Genomic DNA, 22,587 nt, shown 5'->3' on the forward strand with positions numbered 1-22,587 from the left:
TAACTGTCAAGAGTAATATAACAGATTCCAGAGTCTCCACAACATGACATCCAATGTCCAGAATACAATCCAAAATCACTCCACATACAAAGAAATGGGAAAATGTGACTCATTCTCAAAAGAAGACAATCCACAGAATCCAAATCTGGAAGACCCAGATGTTAGAATAGTACACAAAGATGTTAAACTTCAAAGAAATAAAAGAAAATAGGTTCATGATTATTGAGGGTGGGGGCAGAAACCACAGAAAGATAGAAACTATGAAAAGAAGAACCAGAAGTAAATATAACAACTGAAAAATATATCTAAAATTAAAAACTCACTGGATGGGCTTAATGGCTGAATGGAAATAATGGAGGAGAGAGACAGTGAACTTGAAAATAGGTCAATATTACCAAACCTTAAGAATACAGAGGAGATGCGAACATATGGCGTCACCTGGAATTTGAACAGCTGCACGAGGCTACCAGAGATGATGGCCAAGAACAAACTAAGAGGGCAGAAGTCCAGGAACATATTCCAAATAGCCAGCCAAAAAAGCTTTAAGATTAAAAATAAAGCAAAACCAGCTACCACTAATCTTAACAAGATAAACACTGTGAATGATGAAAAAGCTAACAGAGTGAATAAACCTTCAGAGACATACAAAAGGAACCTGCACACTTCTTAAAACTTTTCACTTGAACCTCTGCAGAAATAGGTGATTCCTCAGCAGTGTCATGAAAGCAAACCAGCTAATGTTGATGAAACTATAAGATTAGTGGTTCAGTTGTAATACACTGATGATGCATCAAAGTGCCACAAAAGAACAATAAATGTTTTACATTTTTAAAAAAGAATAGAGAGGAGGGGAAAAAATGGGGAAAAAAAAATAAGCTTCATAGACAAGGCAATATCACAAGGTCCAACATATGTGTAATTGGTATCCCATAAAAAGAGAGAAAGGATGGGGCAGAAATAGTACTTAGAGAAATACTATAGATGTTGATGGGAGGTTGGGTCACACTGGTATATACACTTGTCAAAACTCAACAAACATACACTTACAACTTGGGCAGTTCATTTTGTTTAAAGTTTATGTCAAAAGAAGGAAACTATAAACAAATGAACTCTAGTAAATGATATATAAACTTAAATATTTAGAGAGAAACATACTGATGTCTACAATTTACTCTGAAATGTATTCTCCCCTTACCCTCAAAAGAATTACTAATGGTTAAGGAAATGGATAGATAGATATGTGATAAAGTATATGTAGTAAAAGTGTTAATGACAGAATCTATATGGTAGATATACAGGCATTCACCATTAAGTTCTTTCAATTATTCCATATGTTTGAAATTTTCCATAATAAAATTTTGAGGGAAATAAACCATTGTGATTGTTTCAATGAACTAAAACAATTTCTAAAATATAAGATACAGGTTGCTTCCTTTTATCTTCCTTAGTCCACTGGCCTCTAGAATATCAGCCAAAATTCAGCCAATGAATATACCTCATTCAAGTGGCTGTTTAGACTGGGAAGCGTATTTAGACTGAGAAGTATAATAATGAAAAAGAAGGGAAGGGAGAAAGACTACTTCATTGCTTCCTTATTTCTCTTTACACTAAAATTTAGAAAATAATATTTCCTATATTTACTGACCAAAACCAGAATAATTCCTCCATTTTCTTCTTTCTAAATGTGTGAAGGATAATTGACATACTACAATTATATTACTCCTTTAAACAAGAATACTAGAGTGGGTTGTCATACCCTCCTCCAGAGAATCTTCCCGACCCAAGGATCAAACCCCCGTCTTCTGCATTGTCAGGTGGGTTCTTTACCACTAGTGTCACCTGCAAAGCCCTAAAAAAGGCCAATTCTACATACAAATGTGTTGACTGGTGTCAGATATCATAATGGGACTTTTCAAAAACACTGTGCACTGAATTCCTCTACAGAAGACGCAAGACATTTTAAAAAATGAAATGTCAAATTTGTACACAAAGATATTTTATATCTTTATATATATATAAAAGAGCAAGTTAAATAACAGCAATAACAACATTTAAATGCTGCATGTTGATTTTTAAATCCTCCCATTTTATTGTTTACCTTCTAGTTCTTCCAACTGTGAAGGAGTTCCTTGAGTCCTGGGCTGAATATAAGATAACTTAAACCTGGGCACCACAAATGGTACTTCTTTGCCATCAGATGGTAACTTGGAAAGTAAATAATCCTCAGAACAGCCAACCTGAGGCTTTACAGAAACAGAAGTCAATGGGGGTATAGAGATAGTAGTATTTTGACTGTGTGATACTGCTGCTTTGAAGTCTCTTTCCACAGATACTGCATAGAAAAGAAGAGAAAAGAGAAAAAAAATCACAAATATGCATGGAGATTTATGCATATAACAATCTAAACCTAATGTGCTTTGGTACTTATTTAACCATTTTAAAAGAAACTGTTGACACATAAACTACTTTTGGGTCTTATCAAGCACTCTGGAATCTACATTAATTATGCCTAGCCAATATTTGAGAAGTTAATATACTACTACCAAAGTGTATTAACTTATCATAATGGTAAAAGCAGTTTCTAAAGAATCTCATTTCCACAAAAGAGTTCATAGATGGAAAGCAAGTTAATTTTGTAATTAATTTCACAGTGTTTTCAAATAAATACTAATCTAGTCATTTAAATAAAAATACTGTCAACAAAACAATTCTAACCAAATGGTTCATTTCAGCCTTAAATAAAAGCTACTTTGAAAAGAAGCTAAAGGTCTCCACATCTATAAAAAAATCTTTACTAAACTACAAAATAAAATTTATTTTGACCCTAGTATAATATCAACTCCCCTGTGCTAGCTTCTGTGACCTCTTTTGTTTATTACCTTGAAAGATATGTGATTCCTAGGCTGTGTGACTTAGGATGAAGAAGTAAGAAACATCTAGAGCTAATCTTTATGTATAATTAATACTGTCTATAGACAGAATGAAAGCGCAAGTACTACTCTGATGGAATTTATGAAATGTTTTTTTGCGAAAAAGAAGCCTTCATACTCAAATATACCAGAAAGCTATGCTTTAGACTAAGAAATGTAAGAAAGAACCAAGACAAATTCCAGTCATAACCTTGAAGGGCTGAGAAAACCCATGCAATAGCAAGGGAAATCTCCAGGAGTCCTGGATAAGTGTGGCTCTTGATAAAGTTACAGGCTTCTTCTCTATTGGTCATTCATTCATTCATGGAAGGCACATTTTAAAGCATTGTTCATAGACTGGAAATTGTCTGTATTTAAATTAAAACATTTGCCAGAGTATGTTATTCCCCAAATACTTCTCTCCCTAATTTTGCTCACACTATTTCATCAACCTGTAACATTCATGTCTAATCCTCACTTCCTCTTACTTCCTTCTTCCCACTTGGCTTGCTAAAATCCTCTTCAAACTTCCATACCACAGGCCATCTTCTTGTGGTAATGTCCTAGAGTGTCTCTTATGTTGAACTCATCTTTCTCTCCCCTATGCTCCAAGGTACTTTCATACTAGCTAGTGTGTCTCACATTTATGTTTCTAACTCCCTTGTGAAGTTAAAAAATATATCTCATTTGCATTTATATCACAAAACGCCACAAATAAAGACATTAAATAAATGCTGAAATCAAAAAGAAGCGAAACTCACAGTTGTGTTTTTCTCTTCCACCATAGAAACATCCTCTACAACAACTCTTTATAAATTCCGTTGCCATTACAGTCAATCTCCAATACCCAGCAAAAGATACAAACTTCCGATTTTAATATTAATCTGTTGGAAGAATAGAAAACAAGTTAATATGATCATGTGTAATGTCACTAGGTATCATTAAATAAATCATATTATCTATCTTTCTAAAGCATAATGAGGGCTCCAAAGCAAAAAAATTGTTTAGAGGAAGATAGATTTTTTGTTCTTTTATGTAATTATATATAATTTCGGTTCCTTCTAAGTTATTAAAATAACATGCTTAAAAATTACTAAATGAACAATTTCAGTGCTAGATCTGGAAAAAAATTCCACTCTCAATTTTCTCTTTCAGCTGATATATCTAAACCAATGTCCAAATAAAATTTGCAAGAATATATGGCATTCATAAAAAGTGTGAGAAAAATTTCACTTCTTCCAAATCAATTCTGTTGGTAATCCAAAAGTCCTATGAGGGCTAATAAACAACTTCATACATTATCAGTTAGTTTAATGCAGAGAAGTACACTAACAGAAAAATCTATCTTAAACATACACTAACACATATTCTCTCTCACACACACACACCCACATACACATATACACACATACACAAGTACACGTGTGCTAACTGAACCACAAATAAGATATATTGGAAATAGAGTCTGTTTTAAATTTACCAGAAACATAAAATGGTATACGAAGCCAATTGCCCACCTTGGCTTCAGTGACTTTGTTCCAAATGCATTCTCCTCATTTACACCTACTTAAACCAAAATTTTTCATGGGAAACTTCAAATGTATACAAGAGGAGACAAAATAGTATAACAAAACCCCTGCCACCTGGACTAAACAACGATCAACTTGTGGCAAATCTTACTTCATCGCACTATTCATGTTTTGTTCATTTTTCTATACAATTACCAGTCCTTTTCTTCCTCAGTTTTAGAGGATAGTTAAATATTCAAGAGACTAATGCAATATCCATAATGTAAGTGGTAAACATTCTTCCAGTCTGTCATTGTCTTTTCAATTTGATGATGATGTTTTCTGCTATGCAAAAAACAGGAGTGGGAGTGTGTGTATGTGTATATATAAACAGGCATATATACAAACATACACACATATACAGGTGTATGAATACTGTACATCCCAGTAGTGTGTGAACGGAATCCACTCCTATCTTCTCTCAATTGATTATCCTAGTATCACAAACACCACTTACTAAAAATTCCATATTTTCTACACTCATTTTAGGATGCTGCTTTTATTACAGACTAAATTTCCACATGCCTTGGGTTTGGGTTTTATAGTTTGTATTCAATTGATTTGTATTCCTGAACCAATACCACATTTTAAAAATTATGGGACTTCCCTTGTGGTCCAGTGGTTAAGAATTTGCCTTCCAATGCAGGGAACGCAGGTTTGATCCCTGGTCGGGGAACTAAGATCCCACATGTTGTGAGGTAACTAAGCCCATGTGCTGCAACTACTGAGTCCATGTGCCCTAAAGCCCATGCTCTGCAACAAGAAAAGCTCTCAGCTGCAACTAGAGAAAGCCTGCATGCCACAACAAAGACACAGCACAGCCCATCCCCCCAAAAATTATAATGGCTTATGTTTCAATATCCAGTAGAGTTAGCCTTCTATTCTTACTGGTCTTTAATTTCAAAATTTTCCTAGTTATGCTTGCTTGTCTGTTCTTACAAATAAACTTTATAATTTGTCCAGACCTAGGAATTAAAAGTCTGATATTTTTATTGAGATCATGTTATATTTACATATTATTTTAGGAAAAAACTGACATTTTTAGGATGTAGAGGCTTCTAATTCAAATTATCTGTTCAAGTTTATGTTTGTATCTTTGGGATTTTTTATAGTTTTCCTCATGAGTTTTGAACTTCTGTTAAGTGTATGCCCATGAAATTTATTTGGCTAAATGGCACCTTTTCTTCCATTATATCTTGTATTTATTTTTTTTAATTTATACATTTTTTCAAAGGCCCTTCTCAGTCTCAGTTTAGAGGATGCATCCCCGGACAAGCCATATCATACTAATTTTTCTCATCTTTAAACATCTAGTGAATTTTTTTTTAAGTTTTACATTTTTCATGACATTTCATGACAACTGTTCTATCTCCCCTGCTAGAATAAAAACTTTCCTGAAACAATATTGCACTCACTTTTTAACTTAACACTCAGAACCTTGTATGATGCTGGGAATACAGCAGGAACTCAGCAAATATGTAGTTGATAGACAATGAAACAATGTATAATAACTAAGTTATATAAAAACTGGGTTGGGAAGATCCCCTTGAGGAGGAAATGGCAACCCACTCCAGTATTCTTGCCTGGAGAATTCCATGGACAGAGAAGCCTAGCAGGTTACAGTCTTCGGGACCACAAAGAGTCAGACAAGACAGAGCAACTAACACCATATTTAAAACTCCTAACATGCTCATAAAACCACATTTCTGGACTTGTCAACTTGCAAATAATTTACATTAATTATGAGGGGAATGTGAGAGTTAAAAATGATTACTGCTTCTGGGAGAAGAGTTTTCAAAGTTGACACGGTTTTGAACCATCCAAAATGAACTGGAGGAGAGAGGGATTCTTATATAAATAAGAATAATGGAGCTACAGTTTGTATGACAGACTACTGGAGAGCAGAGACGCGTACACAGAAAGAAGCACAAACATCAGTGGAAGGTCCTACGTAAGTATTCAGTACAGTACTGATCAGAGCATGCATGTAGAGAAACTGCACAAGACTGAAGGAAGACCACCAGAAAACATTACAAAGACCGTAACAACCTTTACTAAGGTCAGAAATAATGCCTGTCCCCACCAACCAAAGTGGAAAGACCTCACAGAATGCTGAGTAGAGGACTCAGAGAAGACGTCTTGCCTCAGAGGTGGGGAATAAATAGCCCTATATTAAAGACTAGTCTGACCTAACAAATCTTAACAGCAAGTCTCAAAAGGATCAAACTATTTCCAAGAAACTTAACTATGTCCCAAAGCAGAAAATAATTATAGAAATCTAAATATATATATCACACAAGGTAAAATTTACAATCTCTGGTTCGGTTCAGTTCAGTTCAGTTGCTCAGTCGTGTCCGACTCTTTGCAACCCCATGAATCGCAGCACGCTAGGCCTCCATGTCCATCACCAACTCCCGGAATCTACCCAAACCCATGCCCATCGAGTCGGTGATGCCATCCAGCCATCTCATCCTCTGTCATCCCCTTCTCCCACCCTCAATCCTTCCCAGCATCAGGGTCTTTTCCAATGAGTCAACTCTTCGCATGAGGTGGCCAAAGTATTGGAGTTTCAGCTTCAGCATCAGTCCTGCCAATGAACACCCAGGACTGATCTCCTTTAGGATGGACTGGTTGGATCTCCTTGCTGTCCAAGGGACTCTCAAGAGTCTTCTCCAACTCCAACAATCTCTGGTAACAACCAATAAAAAATTACTAGACATACAAAGAAGGGGAAAAAAATAATGCAGAGAAAAATCCATCAATTGGAACCAATACAGAAATGAAGTGAACAGTTAAGGACTTCAAAACAGTTATAAGTGATTCTATATGTGCAAAAAGTTAAGTAGAAACTTAGAAGAATCAAAAAAATACACAAACCAACTTCTAAAGATGAAAACTATAATGTCTGAGATGGAAAAAATACTAATGGCATTAATACAGCAGATTAGACACTGCAAAAGAAACAATAAGCACAACGAGACCCCAAATGAAATACAAAGAGGGGAAAAAAAAGAATGAAAACAAAATGAAAAGCATATGTCAGACCCATGAAACAATTTTAAGAAGCCTAATATACATGTATTGAAATTCATGATAGGAATGGGGAGGCAGAAAAAATTTTTTTAAGAAATAATACTAAAATTTTCCAAATATGAGACCTACAAAGCTCAGGTCTAAGAAACTCAACAAACACTAAGCTTAGAAACCATGAAGAAAATTATGCCAAGGCACATATTAAAATGGCATCATACATTCAATAAAAGGCTTATATACAAAATATTTTTTAAAACTATTATAACTCAATAATAAAAAGAAAAGTAACCCAATTTAAAAAGGATTTGGACAGACACATCTCCACAAAAAATATACAAATGGCCAAAAAAGTACATTAAAAACATGTTCAACACCATAATTCATTAAGGAAATGCAAGTTAAAGTACAATGAGATAATACTACACATTTGTTAGAGATAATGAAATTGCAAAGACTGACCATTCCAAGCATGTGGAACAAATAGAACTCTCATTTTCAACTGGTGGGACGGTAAAATGGTTTGGCAGTTTGTTAAACATACAGCTACCATATAATCCAGACATTTCTTTCCTGGGTATTTATTTACTCAAGAAAAAAGAAATTTTATATCCATACAAAGACTGATACATTAGTGTTCACAGAAGCTCTATTTGAATAGCCAAAACATAGAAATTATCAAATATCCATCAACAGATGCATAAACAATTGGGTATACCTTAATAACTAATCTGTGGATTGGTGTCTTTCCACCTGTACTGGTAGACTTTCCAGTACTAAATTCTCATTATCTCTTTAAATATGGTTTTTGCCCATTCTCTATTTCTTTTCTTTCAGGAACTCCATTCACTAAACTTTGTTAACTTCTCCTTCTGATTATTCTCATTTTCATGTATCTTAATCTCTTTCATATCTTCCATTTATCTATCTTTGAGCTGTATTCTGAATGATTTACTCCGATCTATATTCCAGTTCATTCTTTCTCTCTTGGGGTTTGCATAATTGCCTAATCTGTGGTTAAACTTAACAAATCAGTTTTGAGTTTTTATTACTGCATTTTTCATTAATAGAAATTACATTCAGTTCCTTTTTCAACCAGTTTGGTACCTTTTCAGATTCCTGCTCCCTGCATATATTTTCAATTGTGATTTTTATTCACTTAAATAGACCCCATCATGGTTAGTTTAATAATCAATAACTAGTAATTACAATACATAAGCATTTGCAAGTTTTCCTCTAATTGTCCACTGTTTTTGCTGATTCTTGCTCAGGTTGTCTTATTTCCACTTGGTTATCTTTTACAGATTATCCACTGACCTCAAATTTTAACTGGTAGAACTTTTTTAAGCCAAAGATGAAAGTATACTCCTACAGAGAATTTGCATTTGTGTATCATTTTAAATTCATGCCTTAACATACAACTTGATTTTAAAATGAGCAAAGGACACTGCTAATAAACACACGGAAAGGTGCTCAACATCATCAGTTATTAGGGAAATGCAAATCAAAACCTCAATGAGATACCACTTCACACACACTAAGATAGCTACAATCAAAAAGACAGAGAAAAGTAAGTGTTGGTGAGGATGCGGAGAAACTAGAACCCTCATATGTTGTTGGTAGGCGTAGCTGCTTTGGAAAATAGTTTCGCAGGTCCTTAAAACAAATACAGAATTACCACGTGCCCCAGCAATTCATACTTGTAGGTAAGTGGAGAATGAAAATATATATCCTATGAGAATGGAAAACACATTTCCATACAAAAACTTGTATGCAAATATTCATAAGAGCCAAGAAGTGGAGACAACCATCAACAAAGGAATGGGAAAACCAAGTGTGGTATCATCCATACAATGGAATATCAGTCAGCTATTAAAAAGAGTAAAGTACTGATTCATGGTAAACATGAATAATCCTTGAAACAAGTATGCTAAGTGAAATAAGAAACAAAAGGCATATTATATGATTTCATTCATATCAAATACCCAGAATAAGCAAATCACAGAGACAAAAGTAGATTAGAAGTTGCCAAGAGTTTGGGGAAAAGAAGGATATGGGGAATGACTATCAATGGTATAAGGTTTTTTCCTGGGGGTAATAAAAGTATTCTGGAATTAAGATACTGATGATGGTTGTACAACTTTGTGGATATATGAAAACCCACTGAATTATACACTGTCAAGGGTGAATTTTATGGCATATATATATATATATAAAGAAAAAAAGATTTTTAAAAATTCACATATTGAAATTTTTTTAGACCACCAAAGTGATGTGTACTTCCCCCACGATCTGGTAGTTTTAACTGCCCAAGGACAGGTTTTTTTCCCACTTCTGTTTCACTTGGCATCGAGACAACTTTCCTTGCAGATCCCTGAAGGAAGTTTCATCCTTTCCATGACATCACAGACCTTTGGGATCCCAGAATTACGGGCAGAAGTCTCTTGTTAGCTAACCGTGAATGAGCCCTGGACTGACTTCTAACTATGCCTTCAACCCTACAAATATACCAAATTCTTATTCAAATCTAATCAAGTTCCCCCAGTTTAGAAAATAGAAAATACCCTCAAAGCAAATAAAGCTCAAGGGCTCCTACAGTCTTAGATTTCCAGCTTTCTCTTAGATTTTGGCATATAAAATTGTAAGTAATTTTTAATACAGCTATTCTTAGCTATTTTCAGTGTGAAGGTTTTTCCAAATGCCTTAACTATATTCCAAAAGTGAAAATCCAATATTTACTTTTCAAGTTAAAGTTAACTCCAGTGAGTTAGGACAGGATTTGCAAAAACTAAAGACAGCCTGATATAATCCACAATAAAGTAGCTTCGGAAGTACTTGTGACCTTGGGTGACTATAGCAGATATTTAAGACTTAAATAACATATTTCTATATACTCTGATGAAAAGTTTACTTTAGAAAAACCATTAAACATTAATTTGAGTCCTAAAAGAAGCATGGGTAGGTACTTGTCTTTTAGGTATGGAGGTTCTTTACACAACTAAGTAAAAGTAAGGCTGCAGCAAGGATACACAAAGAAAGCAACAAAAGGATAGCCCAGAAACATGTGAACCTATGTATGGAATGTTGACATATGACACTTATAGATTATTGAAAGGAAAAACAGAATATTCAGTAAAAGATGCTGGGAAGAGCAGATTACCCATACGGAAAAAAAATGAAACTGGATTCCTACTTCACACCACACAAAAATCAATTTCACATGGACCAAGGACACAACTATGAAAGGCAACATTTTAAAGCTTTTAGAAGAAAATATCAGACTATGACCTCAGGGAAAGGAAAGATTTGTTAAACAAGATGTCAAAAGAGTAAACCATAAGGAAAAGCTTGCCATATTCAACTACGTTAAACTACAAAATGAATGTGTCTGTCAAAAACCACTATAAAGAAAGTAAAAGACAAGCTACTTACTAGAAAAAAGATATTTGCCACAAGCATAACTGATAAGGGATTAGTATCCAGAAATCAACTTTTAAAAGACAAAAAATTAAAAACAGGCAAAAATCAACTTTTAAAAGACAAAAAAATTAAAAACAGGCAAAAAACATAAACAGCTATTCCATACATCCATAATTAAGGATGTAAATTAAACCCCACCATTTCTCACCTACCAGATGGTTGAAAAGAAAAAATTCATATTATTACAAATGTACAAATGTCTCAAATGTTGTTGAGAAAGAGAACAAAGTGAACACTAACACATTGCTTGTGAGAGTATGAACTGTTATAAAGCAATTCAGTAATTATCCAGCAAATCTGAAGATCTACAACTCTACTCTGAGGCAAAAAAGCACAGGAAATTCTTACGCATGGACACAGAGAAACACGAACAGGTTTAACAGTAATAACAAAATAGCCTTTAATGGCAAAAAGCAAAATCAGATTTTAATATGAAGACTGAAAACACCCTAAATATCCACCAACAGGATGATGGATAAACAGTTGTAAACTCATATAGTGGAGTGCTATGCAGCAAAAAAAGGAACTATAACACAACATAGATGAATCTCATAAATACAATTTTGTGCTCCCCCAAAACACGAAACTGAACAGTACATTACTTATGAATACCTATTTATGTAGTGAAGTGAAGTGAAGTCGCTCAGTTGTGTCCAACTCTTTGCAACCCCATGGACTGCAGCCTAATAAGCTCCTCTGTCCGTGGGATTTTCCAGGCAAGAATACTCGAGTGGGTTGCCACTTCCTTCTCCAGGAGATCTTCCCAATGCAGGGATTGAACCTGGGTCACCCGCGTTGTAAGCAGACGCTTTACCATCCGAGCAACCAGGAAAGTCTATAAGTTTTACTTATGTAGTAAAACTATACAAAAACTCAAGGAGCATAGCAAGAGAAAGACATGATCAAGGAGAAAGATACAACTATGGTTAAAAAAATACATATTAGTCTATAGCATGATATAGGTACAGGGCATGTATTTTATCTGTAGTCTCTAAATATGTAGATTTATCAAAAGTACCATTTTGCACATATGAAATAATTTTCATTTAAAAATTAAGCAAGCACATGGCTGTGGTATAAATTATGAAAATATATAAAACTATATGAAGAAAATAAAAAGTAACAATAACCTCATCATCCTGAGATAACAACAATACTTAAATAAACATACTTAAGTGATGTGTTTTCTTCTACTCTCTAGTTTGTTTTGCTTTGTTTTGGCTTTGGTCTTGGCCCTGCAGCTTACACGGTCCTAGTTCTTCGACCAGGGATCAAACCCATGCCCCCTAGTGTGGAAGCACGGAGTCCTAGCCCGTGGATCACCAGGGAATTCCCATTCTACTATTTTTGCTCTTTTTTTTAAATAGTTTTATTGAGGTACTGACTTAAGTGAATTGCACATATTTAAAATGTACAATTACATGAGTCAGACATATGTATACAGAAGTGGAAACATCTTTATAATCAAGAAAATGAACATACCCACGAATACATTCATGGGACAGAGAAGCCTGGAGTGCTGCAGTTCAAGGGTTACAAAGAGTCGAACATAACTGAGCAACTGAACTGAACTGACTGATGAATTAATTCACCATCCCTGAAAGTTACCCCCTTTACATCCATCCCCTTTTTGTTCCCTTGCTGCCCCCTACCCTCAAGTAACCATTGATCTGTTTTCTATTACTTTAGTTTGTCATTTCTAGAGTTTTGTCAGGTATAGTTTGGGCGTAACTTATTCATATGCTTCACTTTAGTAGATATTGCCACCAATTTACACTTCTACCAGCCGAGTACAAGAGTTCCAGTTGTTCCATATTATCAACACTTGTTTGCCTTTTCCATTTTTAGCCATTTTTTCCAAACTGTAAGAAAAATACACATAAAATTACTGCCTGAACAAAAAAATTAAATTCTCAATGAAGACTGAAGTTAAACTCAGAAATTTTCATCTAAGAGCATTTTCCCTTAAATGGATGATAATAACTGAAGCCAAGGCCCTAACTGGTGTATGCCTCATGGATTCTGATTCAGCCAAAATGTCTGATACCTACATAAGATTTTTAGAAGAGTCATTGAGATACACACTTGAAAAATCACGACTTAAAAGTTATTGTTCAGTCACTCAATTGTGTCTGACTCTTTGTGACCCCCATGGACTGCAGCACGCCAGGCTTCCCTGTCCATCACCATTCCCAGAGCTTACTCAAACTCATGTCCATTGAGTTGGTGATGCTATTCAACCATCTCATCCTCTGTTGTCTCCTTCTCCTGCCTTCAATCTTTCCCAGCATCTGGGTCTTCTCTAACAAGTCAGCTCTTCACATCAGGTGGCCAAAGTACTGGAGGTTCAGCTTCAGAATCAGTACTTCCAATGAATAGTCAGGGTTGATTTCCTTTATACTATTCATGGGGTTCTCAAGGCAAGAATGCTAAAGTGGTTCCAAGGAACAAGGGGCTCTCAAGAGTCTTCTCTAACACCACAGTTCAAAAGCATCAATTCTTTGGTGCTCAGCCTTCTTTATGGTCCAACTCTCACATCCATACATGACTACTAGAAAAACCATAGCTTTGACTATACGAATCTTTGTTGGCAAAGTAATGTCTCTGCTTTTTTTAATATGCTAAGTTGGGAGCATCTAGATACTGGAACTCAGGTGAAATACAATTCAACAGTTTGTTCAAGTGTGACTTTAACACTGACAACATCTGAACACAACAGATCAAAATACCACTAAAATAGTGTTCATAATTTGAATTGGGGGGCTTAAATATTTTCTATTCAATATGCTCAGATACTTGCTCTCAGCTACTACTTAACCAGCAGACAGGAACCATGCTGGGAGATGCTCTTTAACATAAATATATATTTAATATAAATATAAATCCTATTGGCCTTATATTCTTTCCAATCTGACCATAAACTCCCCTATACTCCACTACCCTATCACTTCTTCAAATCTTTGTGTATCAAAATAAGGATTCTACAATCACTATCTTTATTTCTTCATCTTCTATTTACTCCTCAAAGTCATTCAAATTTGGCTTCCATCCTTATCTTTTTATTGGATTGGCCAAAAAGGTCCTTCAGGTTTTCCTGTAAGATGTGGAAAATCTCAAAATTTTTGACCAACCCAATATTTAAACTATGCTTGTTGAGTTCAATGACAGCCTTCTAACTACCAAAGGCAACAGGCACTTTATCAGTCCCTATCTTCCTGATTCCTCTATCTCATTTGACTCTCAAATAGATTTCTATCCTTTATTAAAACTCTTCCCTCTCCTGGCTTTTATGACACCACTGTCTGTTAATTTGCTTCCTTCTTTCCTGAACTTGCCTCCTTGGTCTCCTTGGCTGTCTCTACCCATCACTTAAGTATTGGTATTTTCCATCCTTGGTCTTCCTCTTTTTTTTTTAATTCTACTTACTTGAATCATTTCTTCCACTCTCACAAAATTAAGTATCACAAATCCATGGGTGGTTTTTAACATTCACAACTCTGATCCTGACTTTAGAAAATCCCAGTACCAATATACCTAACTGCCAACTAGACAGCTCTGCCAAAGGTCCAACAAGAATCACAAGTTCAATTTCTCTCAACCTGAATCAGTCCCTCAGTTTGTTAGTTTTATTTGTGAATACACAATTGTAATTCAAGTGGAGCCAATAAAATACAAGAGGAACTTAAAATTTTTGTTTCTCAAAGAGTTTTTTAAAAAAGAGCAAATTTTTATGAAGCCTTTTTTTGTCCAGACTCAAAGTCATTAGCAAAAGCTACAAAATATATGATTAAAATATCTCAAATCCCCGTTCTCAAAGGCAATCAATATTAATAGTTTCTTCCAGAAAGAGCAATTTTTAACCTTGAAAAAGTCACATATCAAAATATTGAACTGGTAAGTAGGGAGTGTTGTTACTGTTAACTGTTAATGTTTCCAGACTACTTATAACAGTATTTTTTTTTTATAACAGTATTACTCAGGGAAAACACCTCTATCAAACAGCCTACTTGGAGGAAGAATCAGTATATTTTAAAAATGAAAGCAATTCTTTTACATGCTGTATTTTAAAGCAGCGGTCCCGAACTTTTTGGCACTTCTTGGCACTAGTGACCAGTTTGATGGAAGAGAATTTTTTCATGGAGGTGGTGTGTGGGGGGGGAGGGGAGGCAGGGAGCCAGGGGGGTACCCGGGGTGGTTTTGGAATGATTTAAGCATTTTATTGTGCACTTTATTTCTATTATTATTACATCAGCTCGACCTCAGATCATCAGGCATTAAATCTCAGAGGTGGGGAGACACCTGTTCTAAAGGAATTAATTAGTGTTTTTTTGGCTTGGCATCACCTACCATCTGTGTGCCATATAGCCACCATTCATGCGTAGTATTTTCCTGATCTAAAGAAAACCACAGTAAAGAAACAAGAAGAAAAAACTGGAGGAGATAGAAGCCAAATCTAAAATCTAGCTAGGTAGATAATTCATATTTTCCAAAATGCAAAGCAAAGTGATATTTACCACCCCTCCGCGGATTCAAAAAGTTTCAGAAACATCACAGATAGAAACAATTCTCTAACCAGTTCTCATCAGTTTTCTCCAGGTAAAAGATAAAGCCTTCTCTTCTCTCTTAACCCAGAGGCCACCCCACCCCTCCCCAGCCCCTGCTCCCAGAGCCGGAGGTCGGAAGCGCGCGCCCAGGGCAGGGAGTGGGACACGCGGCTGGCTCCGCCAGGGCTGGGGTCTCCCCTCCGTCCGGCCCGGGGGTCCCAACGAGGAGACACGTGAAACCAGCGGACCCACAGCCCCCAGTGCTCCACCGGGCGAGTCCCTGCCTTCCAGGCCTCAGAGATCCCCGTTGTCGAGGAAACTTCCCTCAGGCCTGAGGAAAGCAGGCGTCGCTGAGGAGACTCAGGTACAATCCCCCAAGCCCCGAAATAGTGCGACTTTTTTTTTTTAAGTTAAAGGCGACCAAACCCTACAAAATAATAGCTCCACACACAGCCTCCAGAGGCTGCGGCTGAGGGGGCTATTCAGCCGCCGGCGAGTCCCACCGGGTGGGCCCAGCAACGGCCGCTCGAAGTCACACAGCTCACCCGGGGAAGAGCCCGCGACCCCACACCTGAGCCCCTGGCTCCCTCCCCCGCCGCGTCCCCGGGGTCTCCACGCTTCGCTCTCGGGGAGTCCCCGCTTCACACGCCGCTGAGGCAGTGCCGCGCGGCCGTGGCCAGTTACCTGCTCGAGGTAGTGGGCGCTCTGGCGTCGCCACCCGCGGGAACGTTGATTCGGGTCACCTCGCACGGCCGCGCCCCGAGGCCCCGCCCCCGTCCCCTGAAGACCGCCCCGCCCTCTCTCCAGGTCCGCCCCGCCCCCTCAGGTCCGCCCCACCCGACCCGAGGTGCGCGCAGACAGCGCGGCATGGGGCGTGGCCGTCAGTCCCTGCACCTGAGCGCCCTGGGCCTGCGCCCTGGGCTCCTCCCCTCGCCTCTCCCAGCACAGTTCTCAGATGCACCCTCTGGAAGGATCTAAGATGAAGCTCAACATCACTCATTATCAGAGAAATGCAAGTCAAAACCACAATGAGGTACCATTACACGCCAGTCAGGATGGCTGCTATCCAAAAGTCTACAAGCAATAAATGCTGGAGAGGGTGTGGAGAAAAGGGAACCCTCTTACACTGTAGGTGGGAATGCAAACTAGTACAGCCACTATGGAGAACAGTGTGGAGATTCCTTTAAAAAGTGGAACTAGAACTGCCATATGACCCAGCAATCCCACTCCTGGGCATACACACTGAGGAAACCAGATCTGAAAGAGCCACATGCATGCCAGTGTTCATCGCAGCACTGTTTATAATTGCCAGGACATGGAAGCAACCTAGATGCCCATCAGCAGATGAATAGATAAGGAAGCTATGGTACATATACACAATGGAATATTACTCAGCCATTAAAAAGAATTCATTTGAATCAGTTCTAATGAGATGGATGAAACTGGAGCCCATTAAACAGAGTGAAGTAAGCCAGAAAGATAAAGGCCAATACAGTATACTAACACATATATATGGAATTTAGAAAGATGGTAATGATAACCCTATATGCAAAACAGAAAAAGAGACACAGATGTACAGAACAGACTTCGGGACTCTGTGGGAGAAGGCGAGGGTGGGATGTTCTGAGAGAATAGCATTGAAACAAATATACTATCAAGGGTGAAACAGACCACCAGCCCGGGTTGGATGCATGAGACAAGTGCTCAGGGCTGGTGCACTGGGAAGACCCAGAGGGATGGGATGGGGAAGGAGGTGGGAGGGGGGATCGGGATGGGGAACACATGTAAATTCATGGCTGATTCATGTCAATGTATGGCAAAAACCACTACAATATTGTAAAGTAATTAGCCTCCAACTAATAAAAATAAATGAAAACAAAACAAAACATGAAGCCAGGCAGGGTTTGGAGTGTGTTGAGAGAACAGAAGGGAGGTAAAAGACAGGGGTGTTTAGTGGGAATGCCACTCGCCTGACGAACCCCCTTGAATAGGGAAGGAAGGAGCAAATTCTCTTGCTTGAAGATACTTTGCAAGTAGAGAAACTTCTTGGAAGCCAAGAAACTTTTGTTTGTGTTACTGGTCTTTAGTGTTTATATCCTATTTAATGTCTTGAGAATCAGCTCACAACTCTTCACTTTTATGACTTTACGTTTCCTACTGCTTTACCTGGTGGCTCAGTGGTAAAGAATCTGCCTGCAATACAGAAGACAAGGGTTCCATCCCTGGGTTGGAAAGATCCCCTGGAGAAGGAAATGGCAACCCACTCCTGTATTCTTGCCTGGGAAATCCCATGGACAGAGAAGCCCAGCAGGCTACAGTCCATGGGGTTGAAAAGAGTCAGGCATGACTGAGCATGCATACACTGCTTTACCAGCAGCAGGTACCTTAGAAGGAATCCCAGAGGTATCCCCTACTTGTCCTGCCCCATTCTATGCTGGAATCCCATCTGGCATATTTGGCACAGTGGCTGGCCCTTTTCTTTTTTGCCTGCCTTTCTGGGAATCTCTGTTCTTGGAAAGTTGTTGAATGATTTCCTAGATTTTCTGTTGATGAATGGCTAAGTTTTGAGAGGCTGATGGATTGTAAATTGAAGTTCAGTTCAGTTCAGTCACTCAGTTTTGTCTGACTCTTTGCGACCCCATGGACTGTAACACACCAGGCTTTCCTGTCCATCACCAATTCCCAGAGCTTGCTCAAACTCATGTCCATCAAGTCAGTAATGCCATCCAACCATCCCATCTTCTGTCATCCCCTTCTCCTTCTGCCTGCAATCTTTCCCAGCATCAGGGTCTTTTCCAATGAGTCAGTTCTTTGCATCAGGTGGCCAAAGTATTGGAGTTTCAGCTTCAGCATCAGTCCTTCCAATGAATATTCAAGACTGATTTCCTTCAGGATTGACTGGTTGGATCTCCTTGCAGTCCAAGTGACTTTCAAGAGTCTTCTCCAACACCACAGTTCAAAAGCATTCAATAAAAGCAATCATTTTCTTTCTGGAGAGTAGTCTTTCTAAAAATGGGTTCTGTTCATTTCCAGGATCTAGATGCTAGAGTGGGAGTTAGGGTGGTGTGGGGGTGGGGAAGAGGATGCCTTGATGCTGAAAACAAATTAATCTGGGGGAAGAGAGAATATAGCTTCTCTCCTTGAGTTGACAGGGCTTTCAAGGCCTAAGAACTGTGCTTTACTTTGTATCATCCTGTATTTCTCAAGTTTATTTGATTTGAGGAGTGGCAGAATATGCCACCCCAAAATATTGGCATACTTTGGCATAAAGATTATTTTGAGGCACCTGAAAATCAGCAGTTGGAAGAAGGGTACTCTGAACTTCCTTTTTCTTTCTGAAAGCAGGAAATGGAACTCCCAAGTGAACAATGTCCTCCCTATACCATGAGGAAAGAAAAAGGCTTATCACCAGAGCTGAGAGTCAAGGAAGGGGGAAGTCTACACAAAGAAACTTTTTAAAGTAACCTTTATCTTTATATTCACTTCTCCACTACTAACTGCCCTGGCTCAAGTCCCTTTGTTGCCCCCCATTTTTTGCTCCTTACTACTCTGTGTCCAATTTAGTATATAACTAAGTGTTTGGCTCTAACTGCTTCTTTGGGTCTTCATTTTTCTGTGGGTGCGCCCATGAACATGTAAAAAAAAAAAATCAGTGTGCTTTGCTCCTGTTTATCTGTGTCAATTTAATTCTCCGTTTCAGGTAGAAACCCTGAATGTAAAGTTTTGCCTTCCCTCCAGACCACACAACTCTCTTCGTGAGAAATGCCAGTTAGCATCCTGGGGCCTCAATGTCTCAGCAAACACACTTTGACAAACACTGCTTAAAAGTCCTGGAATATTCACTTCAGTAATTTTTCATTCTATTACAAATGTTTGCAGAGTTCTGTACTCTTTACACAAAGCTTTCACATGAGTCATCTCATATAAGCCTCACAATTGTGATGTAACTGTTATTATCCTAGTTTTACAGCTGAAAATATTGAGGGTCAAACAAACAGTAGTTACTCAATTATAGAGTCTAGATTGACTCTGGACTTCAGACTCCAAGGCTTTAAAAATATGCATTATATAAAGTGTGTAGGTAATGTGCTCTATTTAAGGATCAAATGATTCTGTGTGTATGTGACTTCACACACACACACACACACACACACACACACACACACACACACACTTTCTCTCTCATTTGACCCTTAAGTAGAGCACTTCTTTGGTTGGAAATCTCTGGATTCATGTGTTACTTTTCCAGGGCAAGGACCTTTACCTAGCTCTAACTCCCTGCAGCACCTGACATAATAGTGTAGGGCACAGAAGTATCACTTAAATGTGCTGGATGAACAATGAATGACTGGTGGGTACTTCCCTGATGGTCCAGTTCATTTCAGTTCATTCGCTCAGTTGTGTCTGACTCTTTGTGACCCCATGGACTGCAACATGTCAGGCTTCCCTATCCATCACGAAATCTCGGAGCTTGGTCCAACCCATGTCCATTGAGTCAGTCAGTGATGCCATCCAACCATCCCATCTTCTGTCATCCCCTTCTCCTCCTGCCTTCAATCTTTCCCAGCATCAGGGTCTTTTCCAATGAGTCAGTTCTTTGCATCAGGTGGCCAAAGTATTGGAGCTTCAACTTCAGCATCAGTCCTTCCAATGAATATTCAGGACTGATTTCCTTTAGTACTGATGTTTAAGAATTCACTCTGTCCATTTCTCCATCAGCCTGGAAGGACGTTGCGGTTGAGCCGCCGAGAAGAAGAACTACCATGTCCACTGCTTTGGCAAAACCTCAGATGCGTGGCCTCCTGGCCAAACGTCTGCGATTTCATATTGTTGGAGCATTCATGGTCTCCCTGGGGTTTGCAACTTTCTATAAGTTTGCTGTGGCTGAACGAAGAAAGAAGGCATATGCAGATTTCTACAGAAATTATGATTCCATGAAAGATTTTGAGGAGATGAGGAAGGCTGGTATTTTTCAGAGTGCAAAGTGATTTGGAATATAAAGAATTTCTTGGGTTGAGTTCCATGGAAGTTTGTCACTTTCCTGTGTTCCTGAACTATGAAACTATGACTATCTGGGGTGAGAAATAGTCTCTCAATAAATAAACAATTAACAAATACTGTGAAAAAAAAAAAAAAAAAGAATTCACTCTGTAATGCAGGTGATGCTCCCACATGCCACAGAGCAACTAAGCCTGTGTGCTGCAACTACTGAGCCCATGTGCCACAACTACTGAACCCCAAGAGTCACAACTAGAGAATCTGTGCACTGCCATAAAAGATCCTGTGTGATGCAATGAAGGGCCTGTGTGCCTCAACTAAGACTGGATGCAGCCAAATAAATAAGCAATCAATATAATCCTTTAAAAAAAAAAAAAAGATTGAATGGTGAATGAATGCACAGTAATCCTTCCTGAACTGGATGGGGTGCTTGGTTCTCTGATGACCAACCTTAGCAACCTCCTCACTGATGCAGAAGTCCCCAAACAAGAGCTCCCCAAATTGCTCCTAATTTTCTTCCATCTAAAAAGGCTTATTAGAAGAACTTACTCAGCTGACAGATATAGTTTGTTGAAAACAACAAAACCAGTTCCTTTGTTTTCTTTGAAATGTTCCCCCTTGCTGTTCTGCTTTCAGAGGCAACGCTGCATTGATAATGTACAAATGGAGGATATGGTACACCCTTCTCTGTGACCTTGTGTTCCCTCTTCCCATAGAATGATGGTGTTTGCAACATTCTGAGTGGGGTTTTTTTGTTTACTGTTTGTTTTTTTTTTAATGTTAAACATTAATGCTTTTAATGTTTAATGTCCTTTTATTTGAGGCAGATATAAGGAGAAACAGATTTAGGTTGATGTGGATAACACAGCTGCCTAGACTTTGCTATGCGTATTATTTCATTTGATAGAGACAAATCACTTAATCCCTGTCCTAATCCTTCTTCATTCTTCCTTCATTTAGTGCAGTTTATAAATGCTTTATGACTCAGTCCAGCCCTACATTGCCAGTCTCCCCTAAAACTAACCCCAGCACACATTTTTGACCTTCTGAATTAATTGAAGTTCCCTAAGTTGCCAACTTTGCACTACTGTTCTCTTTACTTCCATTTTTTGTGTGTCAACTAGTAAGTTCATGTTCATTCAATATCACTTCTTCTGGAAGATGAAACTCCACAAAACCCATCTGAGAGTGAATTAGGTGCCCTTCCTCAACATTTCCTTCATAATCCATTCATATCAGTATCATGGCACCTACTCAATAACTGTGATTATTGGCTTTTCCCCTTTTTTCCTATCAAACTCATTCTATGTGAGTTACCAATAAACAGGAATTATAACCCACCTCCTTCTTGAGCACATACCCATAGCTCCTCAAATAGCAGCTCACAAATATTCATTGAGTGAATGAAAAACAAATCTTTAAAAGAATGTGAATTCCTAGAGTACTTGTAAAATAGTTTCACAAATATAAATGGTCATAGGAACACAGTGAGGATGGCACACAGATTTCTGCTTCCCTCCAAATTATTTCCTTCTCATGTTCTGCCTTAGAAAAACATAACAGCAGAAACCTATACATATTCATTCTTTCATTTATTCACTTGTTCAACAAACTTTCTTGAATGCTTGAAGTATATCAAGTACAACCCTAACATTTGCTTCAGGCAGAAAGTGGCATTTCAACAGAGTCACAGATGGTCATCAAACCTTAATTCCTTCTTGTGGCCTCAAAGCTAAACTTCATTGTCCATTCCCCTTGTATCTAGATAAAGTCATATGACCAGTCCTCATCAATGGAATTTGGAGTTTCACTTCTGGACCTACACAATTAAAAACTGGGAGTCTCTCTCCTTCTTTCCATCCCTTGACCACCTTGGACCCCTGTTAAACCATTACTAACCATGGCATCACTGATTCAACAGACATGAGTTTGAGCAAACTCCAGGAGATAGTGAAGGACAGGGAAGCCTGGCGTGCTGCAGTCCATGTCCACAAAGAGTCAGACATGACTGAGCAACTGAATAGCAACAACCATCACTAAAGCTAATAATGCAACCAG

General features: G+C 38.1%; 1 protein-coding gene and 1 pseudogene across 2 annotated transcripts in view; one reads left to right on the top strand and one right to left on the bottom strand.

Moving 5' to 3' along the window:
• The window catches only part of TC2N (tandem C2 domains, nuclear), a 70,535-nt gene that overhangs the window by 24,081 nt on the left and 23,867 nt on the right, over positions 1 to 22,587 (bottom strand). Inside the window, exons 1-3 of one of the 2 annotated variants that reach the window (XM_043921528.1) lie at positions 16,216 to 16,307; positions 3,671 to 3,793; positions 2,099 to 2,332 (exon numbers count right to left, since the gene is read on the bottom strand). In XM_043921528.1, the coding sequence (XP_043777463.1) occupies positions 2,099 to 2,332; positions 3,671 to 3,737 (301 nt within the window). In that variant the 5' untranslated portion in view covers positions 3,738 to 3,793; positions 16,216 to 16,307. Of the gene's footprint in view, positions 1 to 2,098; positions 2,333 to 3,670; positions 3,794 to 16,215; positions 16,308 to 22,587 lie in introns of those variants that run through there. The other variant, XM_043921529.1, reaches the window with a different exon arrangement.
• Positions 476 to 851, top strand: LOC122706378 (annotated as a pseudogene).

The sequence above is a fragment of the Cervus elaphus genome, chromosome 13, assembly GCF_910594005.1.
Source record: "Cervus elaphus chromosome 13, mCerEla1.1, whole genome shotgun sequence".
Lineage (NCBI taxonomy): Eukaryota > Metazoa > Chordata > Mammalia > Artiodactyla > Cervidae > Cervus > Cervus elaphus.